General features: G+C 36.3%; 1 protein-coding gene across 10 annotated transcripts in view; it reads left to right on the forward strand.

The window, feature by feature from the left end:
• The window catches only part of LOC135407823 (transient receptor potential cation channel subfamily M member 3), a 413,117-nt gene that overhangs the window by 281,711 nt on the left and 108,103 nt on the right, over positions 1 to 23,303 (forward strand). For all 10 annotated transcript variants that reach the window (XM_064643199.1, XM_064643194.1, XM_064643198.1 and 7 more), the window contains exons 2-6: positions 1,454 to 1,533; positions 2,205 to 2,409; positions 10,161 to 10,374; positions 13,172 to 13,296; positions 18,626 to 18,797. In XM_064643199.1, coding sequence (XP_064499269.1) covers positions 1,454 to 1,533; positions 2,205 to 2,409; positions 10,161 to 10,374; positions 13,172 to 13,296; positions 18,626 to 18,797 — 796 coding nt within the window. The remainder of the gene's footprint in view (positions 1 to 1,453; positions 1,534 to 2,204; positions 2,410 to 10,160; positions 10,375 to 13,171; positions 13,297 to 18,625; positions 18,798 to 23,303) is intronic.

Raw genomic sequence — 23,303 nt, forward strand, 5'->3', positions numbered from 1 at the left:
GTCTCCTATTTCAAAATTTGAAGTCTAGCAGACTTTTCAAATAAAAATGCAAGGAGAAGAAAGATGAAATATTGCCAAGTAACATCAGTGATCACTAGATCCAACAAGGAATTATCTTCTGTGTGAAAGGCAAAAGAATAACTTTTTATGTACTGGGACTGATAAGTAATGGATGTAGCAAGAAATTCTTATTATGGTACTTTATAGTTTGTGCTAGTGATATTCACTGAAAACATGGAAAACAGGATACAGTTTTAGTTGAGAAAAAGGTAACATTAGGCTGTGAGGTAACATTAGTTAGTAAAAGTAATACATGCGTAGGTTACCATCTAACTTTCCATAGTAAAAGGTAAGATTAATTAGTTAGGTTACATTACACAGGCAATTCCATATGTTCTCTTTTCATAGAGGCAGGATACTCCTATTTCCTTTAAATTGTCCAAAGTTCATTTCGCATTACTTAATTCTCAGATAATTTTGTCATAGTTCATAGTTTTGTTTATCCTGTGCAATAAAGTAGGGAATTTTATTATTTAAATAGATTTTATAAAGTATGTCTGTTTGAAATGATTTTTAAAGGAAAGTTTTAACTCATCTCCTTATTAAATGAAATAATTGAATTCTATCTGGGTGAATGTTTTAGAGAGCTTGCTAGAACTGATATGGAGCAAAGACTTCCTAGATAATTAAAATTATTTCAAAACTCTGAAAGTCTCTCCTTTGTGGTTTTGTGTTTGAGGTTTGGGTTTTTCTTCTTTCCTACCCATCTATCTTCCTTTTTTTAAAAGGTTTGTTGTGTATTTGAAAAGTAAGAATATGCTGAGGGAAATTTCTTGCTTTTCTATGAATATGAGGGGAAAGTGTTATGAACAGGCATAGCTTCACTGAACTGTTTCAGAGATTACCTCAACCACCTCATCTGAGTCAATACATCAAAGTTTTGTCTTGTTTCAGAAAGAGAACTTCCTCTTTTTTTTCTTTTCTTATTAAGATGTTCACATAGGAAACTATGTAAACCTCTATGTTAAACAGCACTCCCAGTACTTGTGTAAAAAATTGATTTTTTTTTTTAATTAGAGATGACTTAATTGTATTACTAAAATGGAAATAGACTTTTTAAAGCTTTTTCAATGAATAGGTGTATTTTTTTCTCTGCCATGAAAAAAGCTTTACAGTTTAATTCTTCTCCAGTGATTCCTGCTATGAGAATATAGGTGACAGGATCAAAGTCGCCTGGCTAGTGAATATGAAAACAACCTTAAGGGCTTGTGTTGGGTGCTCAGTTCTAGAAGGAAGTCATAGTTCTAATGGAAAATGTTTGCTCTGAGCAAAATGTGCATTGTGTGTCTGCAAAGTCAGTAAAGTTTTTTTCTTTGGAGTTTCTCTTCAGTTGTATTATAGTCTGTGCTTAATAAGCAAACAGATCTCATGGCATTTCCTTTCTCTTTTTTAGGCACAGAAATCATGGATAGAAAGAGCATTTTACAAGAGAGAATGTGTTCATATCATACCCAGCACCAAAGACCCCCATAGGTAATTGCATGCTACTTGAATGAAAAATGAAATTTGATTGAAAAAAAAGTATCCCTCTATATATATATGCATAAAATATATATGGATATAAATATTTCGTAAACTTATTTGTTCAGAAGGTGGTTGAATTACAGATGGAGTGATGGATTCCTATAGGCACTATTTGTTTACATTTCAAAACTTATTTCATAACAATAAAAAAAAACCCAACAGATAAATCAAAGGTGGATCAGCATCTGTGTTAAATTTCCTTATCTTCTTAGTTCAATATTCAGTGCATTGAATGTTTACCTAAATTGGATGTGTGACACACAATACTGTCAAAAGAAAATAAATGCAGTAAACTAGCAATTTAAAATATGTGCTAGTCCATGAAAAAAAAAATCTGATTATTTGTCCTGATGTCATCTGAAGACAACAGAAAATGTTCTTTATTTTGTACATATATAGGACAAAGCATGGTTTTATTGAAATACAGGAGAGCTCAAAGTAAAAAAGACCATAGAAAGCAAAGATAATATTACTGTACAGACTGTATTACTTCCATACACAAAGCCTTCAGAGAGCAGGAAAACAGAGTTGAAAAGGGGTTGGATTTTCTTTGTAGTTTGTTTTCCTGTTCAGTTTATACATGCGCGTGACTCAAGTTTTCTGTTTGTTTAATGTCATAGGTGTTGCTGTGGGCGTCTAACAGGTCAACATATTGGACAGCCTCCAAGCGCCTCTGTTACTCAGAATGAGAAAAATGAAACCAGGCTCACTCGCAATGACATCCAGTCGGAGAAGTGGTCCATCAGCAAGCACACGCAGCTCAGCCCGACGGACGCTTTTGGAACCATTGAGTTCCAAGGAGGAGGCCACTCCAATAAAGCCATGGTAACCATGTTTTTCTCTTAGATAAATAATGCTGCTAGCTAAAGATAGGCATTCACAAAGAAGGAACAGCATTCTTTCTTAACTTCATGTTAAAGTATTATTGTGTGTAGGACCGTAATGTATGTTTTTATGTGTCATGTGCCAAAGAGTGGGCGAACAAAATTAGCTGTAAAAGCTGGACTACAGTGTAAGAGGGGCTACCTTTATGAAGAATGAAGACAAATTAATGTGTTGCTACCTTGATTTTCTTCCAATGGCTAGTCATCCCTCTTTTTCTGAATAATTTTAGAGTTCAACTATGATTGCTGGCTGTGTCTGCAAAGCTGAAAAATATACCTAATTCCTTTTAGTATTCCTGCAGACATGTATCAGAGGATAGACCAGTTAGACTCATTGGTTCATATTTCAGTGAAATAAGATGTCCCATCAAGTGTCTAATCTAGGAATTGGGAAATCCCTATTCTTCCACAAACTTCCTTGAGCAAGGAGTTACTCCTTCCCTATGGAGAGATACCAAAGTATATTAATCTGAAGGCATTGCTCCACTAATTTGAAGAGATGTTTCCAGCACACACACTAACCCATGTATGTATTTTTCCTATGAGGAACCCTTCTATGAAAGGAAGAATCCCTCTGACTCTATTTAAACTACTGAACCTGGGAGTTTGGGAATGAAAGATGACTACCTAGCACATCATGGCCAAGACACTGCTTTGGGCAGCACTGAGGGCAGAAGCAGAGCTCTTGAGTGCTCTTCAGAATAACCTGCCCAGCAACCCAATACTGTCTCCTGCACATGAATTCTTCCCACAAGGTGTCTCAGATCTGTTTTAAGGGACAGAGATTAGAGACAATGAAAATCTCAGGTACTATGCTAGCAAGAGACAAATATTTTCCTCAGATGTCAACAGAAGTGCTGGAATCGGAATGATTACTTGAGTGGATGGTGCTGTTCATGCAGATGGTGGCTTCTTTTGATAGAAACCAAAAAGCACTACTGCACCAAGAAATAGAAAATTAAGTAATCTCTCTGAGAGTACCGCAGACACCATATGTTCAGTTGATAACCAATCACCTAAAAATCTGCAAGGCCATTTCTAGAGAGACTCTGATTAGTAAATAACATTTGGTTAGTGTGAATAAATTGTCAACTCCTTCAGCGCTGAAATGAACCAGACTGTGCTGTTTGTATCTTCAAAAGCAGTGGAAAAAAACCAAAAAGCTTTTCATCCAAGCTGAGAAAGATTCAGAGATACAGTAATAATGAATGTTATTAACCATATATGGATACTTTGCATTAAATCAATGCTTATGAGAAAGATAATCAATAGAGCTTTTTCAGTGATGTCCTTGAAGATTGCTATAAAACAATAAACAGCCCTGCCAAGACAAAAGTAGTCTTAGACAGCCAAGAAATGATGAAGCTTTTAGGGAAGCTGTTGCTACGAATTTCTCTAGAGGATTTCTGGTCTTTGCTGGGATTTTGATGTCCTGGCATAGTGTCAGATAAGACAGGAGATGCTTCAGGGTATATACTCTGTGCTCAAAAGAAAACAACTGAAGTGAAACTGTGGAGGTAAAATTGGAATTCAGTATAAAAGAAAGAAAAACTTCACCACAGAGTGCAGCCAGGAATGAAACCATGAGGAATTTAGGGGGGGAAAAGAAAAAAAAAAAAAAAAAAAGAAAAAAAAGAGGGAAAAAAGGTCTTAAACTATGAGAGACCTAAATAACAAATTAAAACTTAGAAAAGACTACAAACATTTAATGCTGGAAAAAATCCAGCTTTATATTGACAGTACTAGAATCAGGAAGATAGTTGCATTTGCCATCTATTCATAGTCATTAAACCCCACCAAAAACATAGGAAACAGCAAATTCTTCATGAAGTAAAAACGTCTGTAAGAGCTCCAGAAGTTCAATCATGCAACTAGTGGGAAAAGTTCTTCAAATTAAACAATTTGATAAATATCCATTGAATGGGTGTCATGCTTGGTTACCAACAATGAAAAAAGTATCTTTCATAAGACCAAAACACAAATAAGGAGGCTTGCATATCCATTAATTGTACCTTTTTTAAATGAACAAATTAAAGAGCTTTGTTATAGTTTGCTGTGTTTACCACTGAAAACAATATGAAGGTGTCCTTATGCTCTTATTTCCAGCCCCACACATTATTTTAGGGTACACTGTGGTCAAAGAGTTGCCTAAGTAGTTGTTGCAGTTTTATTAACAGAGGTAATTAAACTTCCATCTCTGAATTTACTGGCTATGAAGTCTTTCCCATAATAAGTAAAACTTACCAAATCAGAAGCTTTCTGTGGAAGCCGAGAGTTTGCTCAATGGAAGCAGCCAACCACTTTTGCCAGCAGAGGAGGGAGGAAAGAGCAATTATATTGAAAAATAAGGGTTAGAAAAAAGGAATAAGTACATAATAGTCCTTGGAAACCTTGTTGTTCAGAGAAAACATTCTCAAACCCAAATGCAGAGAAGCTGACTAACGTGAGTAGGGGAAGAGAGAAAAAGGGAGAAAATATGATAGGCAGATATTTATTCCTTTCGAAAAATATGTTATATTAGTTATTTTCAAGGTACTGGCTACCAAATAAAACTATGGCATGGGAACTGAATTTTGCTGACAATCATGGTAGGTTAATATTGTGCCTATTGGCTAATAAAATAACCTTACAAAGCAGGAAGATTTGGCAAGCTGACCAAAATCAAGGAAAGCCTCAGAGGAAGAATTCAACATAAAATTTTGCACCTATTCCCTATTTTATTTGATTATATGGATGCCCACACATGAAAATTATTAAGCAAGGAAAACACAGATCTAAGGTGTATTATCTTGGTGTGTGCTAACGGGAAAACTGCTAATTTTTTCTGAATCAGACTGCAAGGAATTAGGTGGGGTTTATTAATGAAAACCATAACCTCAGATTTATAATTGGGAAACCAATTAATTAATGGAATAGATTACTGCATGTAAGACTGACAGATAATTATTTTTGCCATTTGAACTAAGAGAATTAGATTTTAGTACAAAATATATAATAAGTATAATTATACTTTTCATGATATAGTATTGTATCACTTGTCACAAGACAACTAACAATGGGATCTTCTGCTATGGAAATGAAAATTACACTTAAATTATAATAGAATACATGTATTTAGAACAAAATAGAAAAGATATAGGTTTCTATATTGTCAATAGAACTGACTGGGCCATTAATTTCAAATCCACAGCCACGTAGAACAAAAATTTCCAAACAGCATGAATTTTGCTAATGCCATTGAGTTGTTAAAGTGTCTTCAGTGCAGCTGCACTAACTTCCTTAAATCAATAATGTGAATAGCTCAGGGTGCAGCAGATTATATAGAAACACATAGCTGAGATTAGGTAAGGTTGGTTAACAAGATCGGTTGCTAAAAGGGCCTTTTCTTCAGTCTTCATGTAATCACAGATAATCCTGCAAGTCTGTGGTATTTAGACCTCTGTCACTCTCATATTTTCTACAAGTGACTGACCCCATTAATATGTAGGAAACACAATTAGCAGTTTTGCTTGGTAACATTTACATTGTTTTTACAGCAGATTTTCAGTTTTAACCACTGTAAAAAGATCTGAGAGAGGCATGGATATACATTAACTTTATTAATACCTTTTGCAAATAAATCAGTTGATTAATAAAAATACAGGAAAATTAATGAAAGCTGACCTGCTTTATATAAGTTGGCTCTTACTAGTTTAAGAAATATGTATGAGTTTGTCTAACTATTTACTAGCGATTTACACTAAGTCAGAAAGCAATTATCAAACTAATGTGAGTGTTTCCATTCCTATTATGAGCAATATTCCAAACAATTTATAAATGTATTCTATTCATCAGTGGACCAGTTAAGACAATATTGCTGTGATGCATTTTGCACTGTACTTGTGACCACACTAAACCCATTTTTTAATATACTATCTGCCTTTACCCACACATACACAAAACACTTTAACATTCTTTCATTAATTGGTGGTCCTGGCTTTCCTAACAACTTCTTTAAAGGATTGCTATTTACAGAACTAAAATTTCTTTGATCATGTGTTTTCAAGGTTAGATGGAAGATGGCTGTTTGAAAAGCTTTGGTGAGTTAAATACATTCATTCTCATTGAATGCATTCCAATAATATATTTAATATGGACAGTAAAATGCTAAAATATGTTTACAGCTGCAAAAAACCAAAGTTTACTTCAGTGTTGTCTCCTTAACCTTTCTTATGGAAGCATAAAAGAACATCAGTAGAATTCCAATGAACGTGAACATTGGAATATTTAATATTCAGATCCTCAAAACTTTATTAAGGATATTTGGAAATCAACCACATAAAAAAGATATTTTTCTTTTTTTAAAATATATTGTATTTTATCAAAACTATATAAAAAGGACCTTAAAAGCCGTCAGGGCTTTTGAGAGAAAAAAAAAGAGAGATAATCCTGTAACGTGCATAAACCATAGAAAGGCAGCAAACATTCTTTCTGTTACAGTAAATTAATTCTTAAAAAATATTTACAGAATTTAAAACATGGTGTCCTGTGTGAAGGAAAAGGGGAAATAACACAGACAAACATTTATTCAAAGGACATTTAAATCAATGAGAGTCCTTCCACTAACTATTTAGTGGAACGTGGATGAGAACAAGATGTTAAGAAGAAATAATTTATACAGAACCAGTCTGGTTTTAGTCTAAGTGACAGTTTTTCTCTTGAATTCAGTGAGAATTACATCAAACTTATTTTTTATGTGAGGATCATACTTTGAGGGAACTAGTCTTTAATTTGAAGATATGTCTGCAGTGATAGAAACTTATTTACCAAAGAGAAACACAGGACCAGTGTTAGAATGCAAATCACAAAATGTTCCCTGTATAGATTTACTCTGAAAAAATGCACCAAAATTCTGAATCTCTTTATTTCATTCATTGAGACTCTCATCTGCAGTCATTCACCACGTACTTTAATGAAACAGCTGTGTTTGGGTAACAGAATAGTAATTCTACCTCTCAGGAATTTTGGCTTTTGCCCTTGGGCACTGGAGTCAAACTTGCAAGCCTCTGGCTGTTTGACTGATGATGGGCACAGCTATGTTCTAAGACAATACTTGACAAAAAATAGAACAACTGGCGTAAAATGGCACTCTTGTTGACTACGACTGTGCTGGTTTAGGGATCAAAAGGGCATGACAGCTTGAACTTGATGAGTTATCGTTTCACCATTCTGTGCTGATGTCAGTCAGGTCAGTCTGTACTTTTGCTTCCTAACTAGTCAACGTGTTAAATGGTGGCCAAAAATAATTTCAAACATACAAAGCTGAAAATTGTGTCTGTAAGAGCAAAAATTAATCAGTCATAAAAACAGTCATAAACACTGAGCACTATGCACAGAAGAAAAATCACGATGTTTGGCACCATTGCCAAAAACTTCTAAAACAATAAATCTTATCTATGACGATTTAAATTTTAATTTACATGAATAAAACTTTCTGATCTATTTTTTCTTAAATTTCCTCTTCCTAAAGTAAAGTTATCATAAATATAGAGGGGTTTTGCCTTCAGTATAGGGAACAAGCTGTTGTTTGTGATAAAAGATGTCTATATTTCAAATAAATGCAAGCAAATATTTCTTCCAACTTTCTGATTCACTATATAGACTTGTATTTATTGAAATTCAGAGGTCTTCCTGTATAAGAAGAGTAATACATAGGCTTAAGAAGGTAGGAGCAGTGAAATCACATATTCTAGGGTAAAAAAAAAAACCTAAGGAATCAAAAACAATCAGTGGCTGAATAATGGCATCTGATGCCATTTGTATCTTCATTTTAATATCATCCCAGATGATGCAATAACCTCTATTTTCAGCATATTTGTATGGCCATTGCTAGTGTGAATTCACCTTAATTATCTTCTTAAGATTACCAGTAATGTCTTCACCAAAAAACAGAGTAAGGTACCAGTGATTCCAAAACAGAATCTCCATAATTTTTCATATAGTCCCCATGAATGTGAATGTGTCCATGAATGTGAATGTGTCCATGAATGTCTGTGAATGGTTGTCCTTTGCAACCTCAGATGTCCCTAAAGACAGAAAAAGGGGAATCAGGATTAGCCTTCTTACACCCCCTCCAATGTGTTAAAACTCTGAGAGCTCTCAAATCCCAACTTAAAAATTATTAACATCTCAGTCTAGTCAGTGGTATCAGGTGCCATAGCAGATTTCATCCCACACTGGAAATTGAATTAATTTCTGAGCTACTGAGGAGGCAGTTCATCTATATATCAACTTGAGGGTACATTTTTGCCAGACATGTATTTTCTATGTCCATTAGCTACTATGAATTTGCCTGTCTGCTTTGGGGAACATTACTGATGCACTGGGGCGAATGTGTATTCCCAAGTTCTTCCTCAGCTTTTAGTTTGGCTGTGTCCCAGCTCCCCCAACTATTTGTGCAAACAGGCTTTTGCTTCTAGAAATGTTAAGAATATACGTTCACTGTGCAACAACCCATTCTTGCAAAAACCTCTGTCTATTAGCAATTTCCTCTGGAAAATGTCAAGTCCTTATTTCTTATTCAACTAGAAAAAAATCCACTTTGTTATTGTATGATATTACTAAAAAAGAACAAACCTTTGGCAAGAAATATTAATCAGACATATCAGAAAAGGACAAAATGGTTACATAATATATTTGGATATTGTAGTGCCTGGCATTTCACAATAAATAAGCTAGAACTAGGTATTCCTCTGATTGAAAGCAAAGGAGCCTCTATTATACACCTGATGTCTGTGCTGACAACCCATCAAGGGAAAGGCTACTGAAGTAGCTCTACAGGCAGTGATTCAATCAGAAATTTGATAGATGAGTGGCTTTCTGTAACCTCTTTTATTTTATTAAGAGGGTCTTTCCAGACCTTAACAGCTATAGAAATATTTTTTCCTCTTGCAGCCTGTTTCTGCTATGTAACTAGAAATGAAAAAGCATCACCTGCCCTGTGATGGGTTCTGTGAAACCCTTCATGCATCAGCAATAGAAAGAGCAGGAGAAAGAGCCAAAAGAAAAGCTTACCAGAGAGAGAGACAGGTATCTGTGTGACATGGTAATGCTATACAAGTTTTGAAGGCAGTTGTTATCTTTGAGCACACACAGATGGGCTTGATCTACCCTGGTGCAAAATGCTGCAGATGTAGCACAGAACAGCCAACCACTGGAAATGCATAAATTTGTTTCAGAGCACTTTAGAGTCTAGTGTCTTGTTGGGCAAGTTCATGAATCTGTAAAAATCCTTCTGTAAGTGATAGTTAGCATTCTTTCTTCTGAAAACTACATATTTAGTAGTCTTGTTCAGTTTAAACTTGTGTGTGCTTGAATAACTCACCTTGTTTCTGTTATTTCTTGCTTTTTGAGAGTTTGACTTGGTTAACTTGAAAATGAGGTAGAATTGAATACACAGTTGTGATTCTGACTACCTAGGTTGTCTTTGGCAGACCACTTACATTTTTGTTCCATTTTTTCATCTATATGAAAAAAACAATTAATTTCCCAAAAAAAAGAAAGTTATCCAGGCCATGAATTGCAAGTGTTCCATTATTCTTAGTTTTCTAACTTGTCTTTTTTTCAGTGATTTATTGGGGTGGATCATATGCATTAGAAACCAGTGGGTCTAACCAATCTTTTTTTTCTCTACTACTGCCCTTGTTTCTGTAGTATGTACGTGTGTCTTTTGACACCAAGCCTGACCTTCTTCTGCATCTGATGACCAAAGAATGGCAACTTGAGCTGCCCAAACTTCTCATCTCTGTGCACGGGGGCCTTCAGAATTTTGAACTTCAGCCAAAACTCAAACAAGTCTTTGGAAAAGGCCTTATTAAGGCTGCTATGACAACTGGAGCATGGATATTCACTGGAGGAGTAAACACAGGTAACAGCAACATTGAAATAAAAGCAATGGCATCTAAGAGACCTCATCAGAGAAAAAAAGTAGGACTGATGAGATTGAGAAGCCATTCTGTGTTTTATTTTATTAGTCATTTCTGTACTATGGGTAAACAAGAAGATGCCAAGTTCATACCAACCTGGAAACTGGTATAAAAAAGAATAAAAAGTTTGCTAAAATACGAAAAGCACACAGTGGAACTAAAAATAAAGCCTCCTCAGAGGCAATTATATTAGTATATTGCCCATTGAAGACTTTAAAAAATCAACCATAAGCTGCAGGGAAGGACTACTAACCAAAAAAGTCAAACTCTTATTACACAAAACAGAATACATTTTCATCCAGAAAAGACCTATATTTTATCTTATAAGATGATCTGAAGTATGCAAGGAAAAACATTCTAGTTTTTTAATGTGGCAGAAAACTTTTCCTTTCTTGTAGAGAGCTTGCCCTAATTTTTTTGCTATTACTCTTTCAGCAAGAGCAATATCATTGCCATTTCTCTTTGAAGAACATTCTATATAGGTGTCCTAATGACCCAAGATAGCAGCTGGCCCAGCTCTGCTAGTAGACCCCATGTAAGTTTTGGGAATAAGCTGAAAAACACAGGTCCCCAGACAAAAAAAGTTTGGCATTGACTTCTCAGTTACCCTCGCTGAAGGAGGCAGAAAGCAGAAGAGATCAGGGTCAAAGAGTTCTGAAAGAGATATATGCTAAAATTTTGAGCTAAGACATGTACTTGTAAAATCTTATGTCATTCTCATTTGCTGCAGTAACAAAGCTATAATTTTTTACTTTAGTAATCTCAAAGAGTGTATCTTCTTAGTGTCTCTGGAAAACAATGTAATCATTCTATCATGTGTTAATTTTAGTGCACTGTAGATCAACTCCTACATATTTGAATATAAATGCCTAATAGGTGTCTTGGGCTTCTTAGTTTCCAGAGCACATCAAATTTAAAACAATATTCAGTTTTATCACTGCAGCAGTAAGAATAGGATATAATCATAGAATATGCCAAGTTGGAAGGGACTCACAAGAATCGAAGAGTCCAACTCCTGGCCCTGCACAGGACAGACCCAAGAGTCACCCTATGTGCCTGAGACTGTTGTCCAAATACTTCCTGAACTTTGGCAGGCCTGGTGCTGGAAGAAAGCAGAGAAGAGGCATAGCTTCTGGAGGTTTAGATAAATAGACATATATGTAATATGCCCCACATCTCTTAAGAACAAGGGACAAAGTCAGGTTAATTTTGGCCTTTGTACTGTGATGATAATAACATTAGGTGGCAGATACTCTTGTATGGCAAAGACAGATATAAATTTTGTATTAAAAACATATAAATTTTATGTTTAATGTGCATTAGAAAAATGTACATATTATACTCTTAATGCAGTGGATGACCACAGGAACTGTGGAAATCAAACTACAGAAATTTTGTTAAAAAAAGGACAGATCATAACATTTGCATTTGGCAAATGCACAACTGCTTTATACTGTTTTTCAAATCATCATAGTTTCAAATGCTAAAACAATACAAATGAACCAGAAAAGTCAGCATAAATAAGTTATTGTTTTTTCTGTAATCAAAAATACCTAGACAAAACAATGTGGTTCAAGTGGCTTTGTGATATTTAAAAAACATGTAACATCAGAAGCAGTTCTGTGATATCAGTTACCTCTGACTGCTGTCTTTGATTTCTGGAGCAAAGCGGTTGGTTGCTCCAGGTTTACATTTTCAAACTGTGGAGGTGAAAAATATTTGTGAAATTGTACCAGTTGAGAATTTCTTAGTACAGTCTTTTTTGTTGACAATGAGTTTTAAAACTGGGTTTCTCTTAAGGAAAATTATAATTGAAAAATCCTGGAAAAATGCTATTGGACTGAGAATCAGCAATGTGACAGTGATAGCATACTTGGCTATAAACACGACTGGTAAATTACTTAAACTGATTGTTCTGAATATTCATGTTACGCCAAAAGTTGATTATTCTAAATAGCAGAAATTTTTTGCACTCTGGGCAGATTTTCTGCTTTAAATCCTGAAAAAAAAAGAAAACTCAGAAACTGAGAAACTCACAGGTCTGCTTCAGTGCAGCCACATCCTAAAAATAGTTCTTAATAGTCAGATTTTAAAAAATTATTTCATTAAAAGGAAAAAGGAATGACACTTTTCCTTTGCACAGAAGTATCACTGAAACTGTCAAAGCTGGTCTAGATCAAGCAAGGAGCACCTGGAAGAGAGCTGGGGAGCAGTCATTCTCTCTTCACTAGTTTCTATTTTCGCACTGATTCCCAGGGGTGGTTTAATACTCTACTGGAAACTGTCTCAGGTGACTGAGTAGCATAATGATGTTTCCACACTACCGTCCTTTATGGGACCATTTGTGCATGAGCTACACTTTTGGAGAGTTTGGGGGGATGGAGGTGGAGGGGGACAGTTAGTTCATGTCCTTCTTTCTATGCTTAGAAATGCACAAATGCTTGCATGCACATCTATATGTGAGCACAAGATTAATAATCTGCAGTCAACTGTCAATATCTTCATTCTTATTTCTAGAGCTGTGTATTTTTTTCTAATTACTTTATTTAGTTTTTATATTCAATAAAACAGATTTAAAGAAATACTCTAATAATAATAAATAGGAATATACTCATAGCTTTATTTAATTGTAAGTATAAGCATAAGTTTTCCCTAAAAGCAAGTCTATATTAAATCCATATGATAGTGAACAAAAAGGACGTAATTTTGAATTTCTGTTTTATGCTGTTTCTTTCCCAGGAGTCATTCGGCATGTTGGAGATGCACTGAAAGATCATGCCTCAAAGTCTCGAGGGAAGATCTGCACCATCGGTATAGCTCCATGGGGGATTGTGGAAAATCAAGAGGATCTGATTGGCAAAGATGTAAGCCCTATATGAACATAGATCATTTCCAGTATCTAAATCTTCCAGTTACTTTTCCTGTCCTCTCCATCTCTCACTTAACGATTCCTCTTAGAATTATTGTCTGTAGCAAAAAATTAATATATACACAGGTTTTCTACTATGGTTGATGGTGGTTTTGACATGGCAACAATAAAAATTCATGCACTGTATGTTCTTTAAAAATAAATTATAAAGAAATTTCATTACATGCTATTCTTGAAAATATGTTAAAGATTCATTCTTAGAATTCTGTGACTCCTGAAAAGTGCCTAAGAAAACACTGATTGCAAGACTCGAAGTCTGATTTATTATTAAACAATACTATAATGCATTGGTTAAATTCAGAATTGTAGACTGTCCTCCTTAAAATATATTCCTTTCTATACATTTTTGTTGATGCAATTTTGAAGGATCTTATAAATGATACATAAGATCAGCCCTCAACTCACTTCAGTCACTTTCTGAAGGGCAGGGTAGGTGTTTCTCCTACTCTTTGACATCATTCTTCTCTTTTAAAACTATTAACAGAAAGATTAACCCCCTCACCTCTGGTTCATTCCCAAGCAATCTACCTGAGAACCAGTGACTAACTCTGAGTGGAGGAGATACAGTTTCCATTCTGCATAAAGAACTTTTTTCTGGTCTGCATTAGTCTAACCCATCCATCTCTGTATGCTCATCCATTAGCAAGTTGGGAAGGGAAGGAAGATTCAAGTATCAGTTAGGTCAGAGGAATTACAATGAGTATGAAGAAAATGATCCAACTGGAGTTCATTGCAATTCACTATTAAAGTACAGCCATTAGAGGAAATCGTATTAGTGCGAGGTTTTGCACTCTAATACCACACAAACAGGATGGGACTTTGCAGCAGTAATTGAGTCACTAATGAACTCTTCTGAGATGCAGTGAGTCACTAATGAACTCTTCTGAGATGCGGTGCAGAAGGTGACTAGAAAAAATAGCTAAACATAAAGATGGGTAATACACACATCGATTTCAAATAAGCAGTCTTTAGTGACTATGCATGGAGTTTTGGAAACATTGCAAGAATGAAGAAGTCAAAAAAGAACAAATTTTGAATTTTTGTATTTTGGAACATTGCTTTTCCTTCCTTATTTATTTCCACCTGTTGGAAAGCTACCTACCTCTGTTCTCAGGTAGACACAAGCACTTTAGGGCATCTGGAGCCTTCTTTTGCAGAAAGAAGTTGATTCCCACCTAACTGGAACAGATTCCCTGATTTCTGATTTCTTTAAGCAATGCTTTCTTCTAAATATCCTTCCAATTTCATAGGAAAACGAGCAGTTGTATGGTAATTTTATTTTTTTTAAAAAGAAGGTTTTTGGTTAAATCAAAAAAAAATTAATACTCTTATCAAAGAAAGTGACAAAAGTTTAATATAAAATAAGAATAACAATTTGAGTAAAGTCTTCTATTAATGTAGACACAATTATATCAGTAGGGTTATAATTACAGGGTCATCACTAAGGACAAAAATATTTTGAAATGTATCTTTGACAGACAAAATAAAAATTTTCCTCTGAACATTCTGGCCCCTAATATTTTCATGAAATTGTTGATCAGCAGTATGATGTAATGCTTAAGCACTTTTGGTTTTATTCATCTCTGATGCACGTGAAATGATACTGCTTTATGCTTACCGATATCGAATTTCATCTTCCATTTTATTGCCTCATCAGGCTGCTTTAATCCACTGAAATGTCTGTAAGCTTTTCAACTGATTAACCACAAATCCCTTACAACTATGTTGAACAGAATATGACATAGCTTGAGATAGGCCATATAAGTCATTAAATCTTCTCAGTAACAGTCTTTGCAAAAATTAACTTTTCATTCTTACTTTTTGTTCCCTCCCTTCCCCCATCTCTCCTTAATTATTTATGCCTCAAACCACTTTCTCTCTTATCCAATGCATGCAGTTTTTTTAGATAAATTTGGTGAGGAAGCTGTTTTGAAAGCTTTTTAAAAATCAAAGTGTACTATATTGACCGGCTCATTAGAGGTGAATGCAGTGAAATCAACCGAGAAGGGGAAATATAAATAGTACCCTAAGCATGTAAAATGAATCATCATCAAGTAAGAAATAAAGGCCACAAAGGATTACACAGGGGGAAAAAAAGTCAACCAATAGTAAAAGACTTGTCAAACTCTGGCATCAATGTGGATTTATGCCTATATGCAGTATGTCTAGCTAAATTATGATCAGAACTGAAGAGTTGTCAAAACATACCCTTCCAGCATGAGATAGACACAGAAAACTCTCATAGTCATGGGATTTTGAGAGCCGATGGGGGGCAGAAGCAGGGAGCCGTCGTCACTGCACATGCCCCGCTCCATGATGCCTCCCTGTGCCTCGTGGCACGCTCAGCAGAGGTGCACCTCTCCTGGTGCTTCAGCCCATGCCTGGCCTGGGTGGATCTAGAATTCACAGCAGAGAGGTTTTATTATATTTACCAGTCTGTCCAAATCAGTCAGCCTTTGGGAATCTCAAGGGCTTTCCTCAGAGCCACAAAGAAAACTGACCGAGTTAAAGAAAATAATACTGTTGTTTGCTATTTGTTGTATCGTGATGATTAAAGATCCCTAAAGAGACGTCTTACTCCAGTACTGTAAAAGCAATATAGCGTAAAATATTGCACGTCTTAACACTATTGGATTCTAATTTAAAAACAAAGCACACAAAGGAGTTAGTTGCCCTATTTCCTCACATTTTCTGATAGAACTGAGAAAGTGGCTTGTTGGGCGTTGTAGAAAACTATAATTGTAAAAAAGTTTCTTCCTACATACAGAATCATTCTCTCTTCTAAAAGAGTACACTTTTTAAGTCTGTAGCATTCACATCTTTACTTTCAGGGTCTGGTCAGCCCTTGTTTGGGTTGAGTTCCTAGTAACCTCAGTAAGAGACCTGGGGCAGAGATAAGGACTGGCCTATTTGTAGCATATACTGAGCATTTGGACCATTGTGCTTCCAGGATCCTCTAAATTAAACCAGGAACTACCTTTACGCCTAGTGTGCCCCAGAGTAGTGAGGCTGCAGAGATGGCTTGATTTGAACAACCGCTGTTACTTTTTGAGAAGCAAAGCATGCATCTCTCTCTGAGCACACTGTCTCAAATTCTTTGCCTTCACCTAGACTGCTCAGATTCATGCACTGGTTCACATGGCACTTGCATGCTCGTTGTCATGGTGAGTTACCCTGAGAAATTTTTCAAGTGCTGTCCCTATGTTGAGTGTCATGCCCTCAGGGAGTCTAAGCAGAACAACAGTCCTTTTAATTCAAGTTTGCTGCCACCTCAGGGTGCAAGGGCAACTGCTGGGGTTAGCCCAGCTTGTCACCTATTGACGGAATGCCCTCAGCCCATGCAGCATGAGAGCTGCTTCCCAGCATATCTGCTGTTGCATTCATTGAACTGTATTTGGAGGGACTGTCTTAAGCGTAAATGCTTCTTTCAGCTCTGCAGAGGAAGACGGGAACATTATTCCCTATTCACAATGCAAGGTTGGATGGGACTTCGAGCAATCTGGTCTAATTTCCCTGACCATGACAAGGGTTTTGGAACTAGATGATCTTTTAAGGCCACTGCCAACTCAAACCATTACATGATTCTGTCTATGCAGAAAGAGGATGAGAAGACAACTTAAAGGTTTTTTCTAACCATTTCACTTGCCTGTAAAATGCAAGGGATTGAAAAGAACAAAGGAATTGGAACTGCAAGAGTCAGAAATTGAAAATCTGCTGACTGTAGTGGAAAAGCAAGTGACGTCAAGGAAATAACCTCAAAGGCTAGGATTTTCTTTCCTTCCTGAAGATTTTGCTTATCCTTTAATCAGGAAGAGCTTAACAGTGTGGTTTGAGAAATTTTATGGTTAAAAAAAAATTCAGCTGTTCAACTATGCATGTTGTGAACAGTTGAATTGAAAATAATTGTAGTCTCATTTTCCCTTCTATAAAATTTATTAATAATGAGATTCACCTGTAGCTAAACACAGAATGAAAGCATAGCCTTCTGATATGTCCTGCAGCACCATTAATGAGTCAATGTGTGAAGCCGTTGGTGCTGCAACACATTAGAGCTACAGGTCAGGCTGTTTCACAAAGTTTTGAGCTGTGGCTCTCAGTGGAATTGCTGCACAGAAGCTTGTAATCCTACAATGAATGGGCAACTCAAGGTATTCCTTTACTAGCAGATCTTGCTGGTGTGTGCCATCCATTTATTGAGAGATGGGGTGGGTATCGGTTTAAAAATCTGTCACTGTTTCAGTTTGATTTTATTTGATTCTTCCATGTGTGAAAAAGAACCTTCCTTCTCTTTCTGACTGTGGCATGAGATACATGGTTTCTGTATCTGCAGAAGCTGGCTAATGAACATGTTCTGGCAGCATATTGATATTTATTAAGTTATATACACTCATAGAATAACTTGTTATGAATGAGGCACTGAAAGAAACTGTGTAAAAGAAATCTGAGCCAAAGCTGTCGCCTGTTCTCACAGTATAGTACCCTCACTTACTGTTGGCCAGCTGTCCTCTTGGTTTTCTCAGATCTGTTTCCTCCCTTTTGCAGGATGAACAGCTTACAGAGTACCCTCTGCATGTGTTTATAACAGCAAAGGAAATCTAAGAGTTGACCAAAGTGTGGCAGACATTCTCAAGTGAAAATAATAGAGAGAGAGATCTCTGGCTAAACACAAACAACTGCCTTTGTAGTAATGCTAAGAATGGGCCAATAGTTTTTTCCAAGAAAATTGAAAATGTGGTGTAATATCAAGTGTACACTTCTCCAAGAGTGGAACTCACCTGTATTTGTGTGTCTGTAGAGGATATTCTGTGCTGGTGGCTCTGAATGAGCCAAAACTGGAGGCACGGTTCTGGGTGGGATCTGTGAAGGAAGAATCAAAGATTTCAGTCAGAGCAAAATAAGAATTTACTGCAACACTATTAAAAGTCAGCAGCAGACAGGGTATACAGTGTGTGTGTGTAGTCAGACAGACCTTTGGAGCACTGACCATCATTTGGATTTTACGTGGAAACAGTAGACATTGATGCTATTGAAACAGATTATCATGGAAAACCATTTAAGCAGTATCTGCATCTGGAAGGACAGTGTTAAGGTCATTTTCTACTTTACATGTGGAAGACAGTAATGCTCAATGAAATACTTCAAATAATTTTGATTTTTTTTTTCTATTTCATCTTGTCAGCTAGTATCTTGTACTTGATTTAGTTCTGAGGGTCTTTTCTATTTAATAGAAAATTTAATTTTTTTCCTTTGTCTCTAAAATGCAGGTGGTCCGACCATACCAGACAATGTCCAATCCCATGAGCAAGTTGACAGTGCTCAACAGTATGCATTCTCATTTTATTTTGGCTGACAATGGCACTACTGGCAAATATGGAGCAGAGGTGAAGCTTCGTAGACACCTGGAAAAGCACATTTCACTTCAGAAGATAAATACAAGTGAGTAACATTTGTCTTGTATTGCTTTATAATTGCAATTATAAAAAGAAACACTGAGTACAAAGAAGCAATAAATTCTGCATATTTGGGGGAGTAGTTCTACTGTCTAAAATGGTAAGCATGAGCTAATAAAAGCAAATAGTGATAAGCAAAGAAAATAAAATTTTATTTTAGAGTACAGTGGGTAAAGGCATAGCTCAAATAGCTGGATATGTTTCTGGTAAGTTTCAAACAATATTTCTCAAAGTTTAGATTCAACTTAGGTCTTCGATAGCCCCATCTCCTTGGAACTGTGTAGAGTTAGGTTCCCCTTCATTTTGTAAAAATATGGTGAAATTAGTGTATGTGTGTATGGCCAGTCTTCACAAACGAAGATTTGGGAAAGGTCATCACCCTTCGAGCCTGCGCAGTGGATTTTTTAGGTGAGACACAGTGTGCACTGAACTGAGCCCACCCTTTAATCCTAAGGTTCATCTGCTGGGGCCGAGTGAGCTCGGATGGTGGCAGCGAGGTCCTCAGGACGTAGGTTTGTTTAGAGTGACCTTCTCTTAGATGGATGGCCTTACAGGGCTGACAAGCTCCATCGGCCCGGAGGAATTCCCTGACCGGGAATCAAACCCGGGCTGCGGCGGTGAGAGTGCCGCATCCTAACCACTAGACCACCAGGGGGCCCTGGTGAAATTAGTACAGTTAAAGAAAAGAGTGACGCAAAGTAAGGGAGAGTTCTTTATGATAAAAATACTTTTCAGGTTAAATTTCTATTGATATTTAGAGGCAGAGAGAGTTTTCCATGGAAGTGTTGCTGTACCTTTTCACTATATTTATTAGTTTTTCCTAGGCAGCTGTCATTAGCCAAAGACAGAGGAAGAATATGAGGTTAGATGGTCATTTCACCTCATCTTTTACAGTCCTGATGATATCACATCATGATCAGACTGAATCCCCAGTTTTTCTCTGAAAGATATATTTTTTCTTTTGTAATCATGTACTACTTTCCTACATAAAATAAAAAGTAAATAGTCACCTAGTAAGCATTTCTGTATGGATAAAATAAAATATGACATCTCAATAATAGTATTTCTGTAGTTTATACATGCTTACTATATGGGGAGTTAATTTCTATTCTATTTTTAGTCTCACAAACAAACCTCAGTTTTGTACCTGCATAAGATTTCTTTAGGAATGAAAACAGACATAATTTTTCAAAGGTGACCATATGCACAGCCTTTATGCTGATAACTCTCTTTAAACATGAAGTTTTTAGGAATGGTGAAACTTTTTGTGATCTGAGCACTTGAAATGGGAATGAGACTAGAAAAAACATTTACAGCCTCAGACATCAGATGATAAGGAATTACAGCCAGGCCCAATGGATGAGCCTCCAGACTTTGGTGGTTCAAGTCAAATGCTTGCCTGACCTCTTCAAACATCTGCGAAAAATGAAAGATTTCTCTTTTCTGCTTTCTCTCTGCAGCACCCACACCCACACATAACCCCCCCACAGAAAGGCGTATATATCTTCCTTTTGTCTTCACTCTTCTCTGTGACAGAGTATCATTTAACCATTCCCTTCCAAATATCCACCTCTTATAAACACGAAGACGCTTGGATATCACAACACTTCATCCAAATAGAAATGTGAAAAAATTGTTCAAAAGGAAGCCTGATAATAAGAATTGTACATCTTGGTCCAAAGTCATCCAGAATGTTCCTGCCACATTTTGTTTTCCTTTGCTTTAAAAGAAGGTGACTGAGTCCTTACCACCCTCTAGTTAATAGGAAGTTGACCATATGGAAGAGAGAAAGACCACCTGCCTTGTTGGGTCAGCCAAACAGATGGCCACTTTCTGATGCCTTTCCTTACCCTCATTTCTAGCAAAGCAATGTAGATCCTTCACCCTCTGTGTGCCAGGGCATTTCTGCAAAGGGATCTTTTTCCAAATGAGAGTGTGCAGCCATGCGTGTACGTCATTATTTATCATTTTCCAGTTCTAAGCATGCAGAGTTGGGGAAAACATTGACAGCATCAGAAATTTGTTTGCTGAAGATTCAGGAGCAGGTGCAGTTTTAGGTAATCAGCAAATGAAAGAGTCTGCTCTAGACAACAGAACAGATTTAAGAGCTAGTAAACAATTGGTGACTTATTATTTCACAGCCTGTCGCTGGACAATAGTGCTGAAAGTAGATTTTATTATTTTTAACCCTGCCTTTTACAAGCCAGGCTTGTCATTTCTTTTTATTTACTTTCCTTTGCTTTGACTGTGTTTTTCTCCAGTGCAGTGATAGCTCTCTTGGATATTTGGGATCACACACTATACGCAAAAGGAAACTTCAAACTTGTTCTCACACATTAAAGATACAGAAAATTTAAGACAAAATAGGATCATTCAATATGTCAGATAATTCTGAAAGGCTCATTCAACAGTATCAAATAAGTGTACTATTTAATACTAATTATGATCAGCATCATCATCGTCATCATCATCTTGCCTTATGCCCCTTATAAACATTGGAGAAAAGATTTTATTGAATACTCTGTTTTTACTCTACCTGTTTAGGTTTTGCTAAATCCATAGCTCTTATTTTGTCCACAGCAAATACTCAGGATTTAAAAAATGCTTTTCAGACAAGCAGAGGGTACAGTGACATTGGTGGGTCAGTCTGAGTCTCCAGGTTCAGCACAGAGTCATTCAGTTTTGCAGTTAGCTGGAGGTCAACTTAATGCTATAATGCTCAGGGCAGACCTTTCTTATTTTCACAAGTGAAGACTGTTTTAACACAGCCCAGCAGCCATGTCTTGCAGTGAGACACAAGTTACCTCAAACTCACGGAGTTTCAAAGCACATCATTTTGTAGTGAATAAATGTTGAAAGAACTTTCTTGAAACTGTTTCAGGATCCAAAGGAAATATTGAAAGTGATCTGATCTGAACTGTTTCGGGTTTCCAATTCACACAAACATTTAAAAATTCTTCTAATTTTAAACAAAAAATTGATGCTGAAACTTTTCTTTACCTCTACTGTATGCTGTCTGAAAAACAGAGAGACCACAGGCATTGGAACCTGTGCCCTTGTATTTAATCTTTCTTCTTTATAGAATTGGTTAATGTAGTTGAGTTTTGGTAAGCCTATGAGCAAAATTTACCTCTGACTAAGGAATTGATGGATAAAGTTGGGTGATTTAATTTGGTAGAGAAGGCAATTTAGACGGTTTAATATGTCAACAATATCTGTTCATGTGACCCGTGGACTTCCCTTTGTCATCCTATGCCTGAGAATATATGAAGGGGGCTGGGAAGGCAAAGGGACGTTCAACTGTCATCACTGGCATCTTCTCTGACCATTGTACCATCATCAAATGCATTGGAATTCTCATTCAATTCAGATTTTTCCTTCATATTTTTTGCAGTCCTAGATACATTTTCATAACTACATAGCTGGGAAGATCTAGGTACAGACTTCTTTCTAGGAGAGGAAGCCTGCTGCAAGTTTGACTTCTGTGAAATTTGAGTAAAACTTAGAACTGATTGCTTCATTTCAGATTTTGCTGGAGATTGGAAACTTGATATTGGTTAATCAGGCAATGGATACAAACATATCTCAGAAAGGGCCGAGAAAACGCAAGAAGGTTAAAAATTGTTCTTGAAGCACAAATACACAATAGATCCACACAAGTGGATTTATAAATTCCTTCCAGGGACTTGACTTTAAACAGATGAGTTTGTTGAAAATATATGTCTTTTCATATGATTGATACAAGCAAAATCGTACAGGTCATTTCAGCTCCCTAATGTTTGGACATTTTAGATTTATTGAATTCGCAAAGCCAAAAAACTAAGAAAAAGAGATTGTTTTAGGATTAATCCATTTTAGCCGAATTTCTGCCATTCTGTGTCTCACCTGTTGTAATTAGATATGTTGACGAATATACAAAATATGACAAGGAAAAGCACCTTAATATGTAATATGAGGTAGTAATAAAATTTGGTTATGTCACTGTGATAACTTTCTAAAGTTAAAGTGCTGCCTACAATATATGGTATTCTTCACATCCAAAGTGAGCCAGGGAAGGTACCAAGGAAGATTAGACAGAATGTGAGAATTTCTGAAACTGTACTTGCTCCTGTGACTCTCAGGCCATTGCCTATAGGTGATGAGCTCCATGAAGAGTGAAACCAGTTAGGTCCTGTATTGCTGGCCTAATGAGCAGTTGACTGCAAGGATAGATAGGGTATGTTTTCACTGCAAACCAAGAGGGTTCTTTGTGTGTGTGTCTTTGAACTTTAAGTGCCAGCTTTGAATAGCATATTGTCATTATATTGACAGTAACCCAGTGGGTTGTTAATTGAATGCTTTTGAGGCTCACAAATCCCAGCATTTAGTCTTACCTGGACTCTTCCCATGTCATGTTTCTTCTGAGGACTCTGTGAACTTTGTCATTTTGCAAAGACAAGTATGAAAATCAAAAGATGGTGCTGTAAAGTTTTTATCATTATTTCCTTTGGAG

The sequence above is a fragment of the Pseudopipra pipra genome, chromosome Z, assembly GCF_036250125.1.
Source record: "Pseudopipra pipra isolate bDixPip1 chromosome Z, bDixPip1.hap1, whole genome shotgun sequence".
NCBI lineage: Eukaryota > Metazoa > Chordata > Aves > Passeriformes > Pipridae > Pseudopipra > Pseudopipra pipra.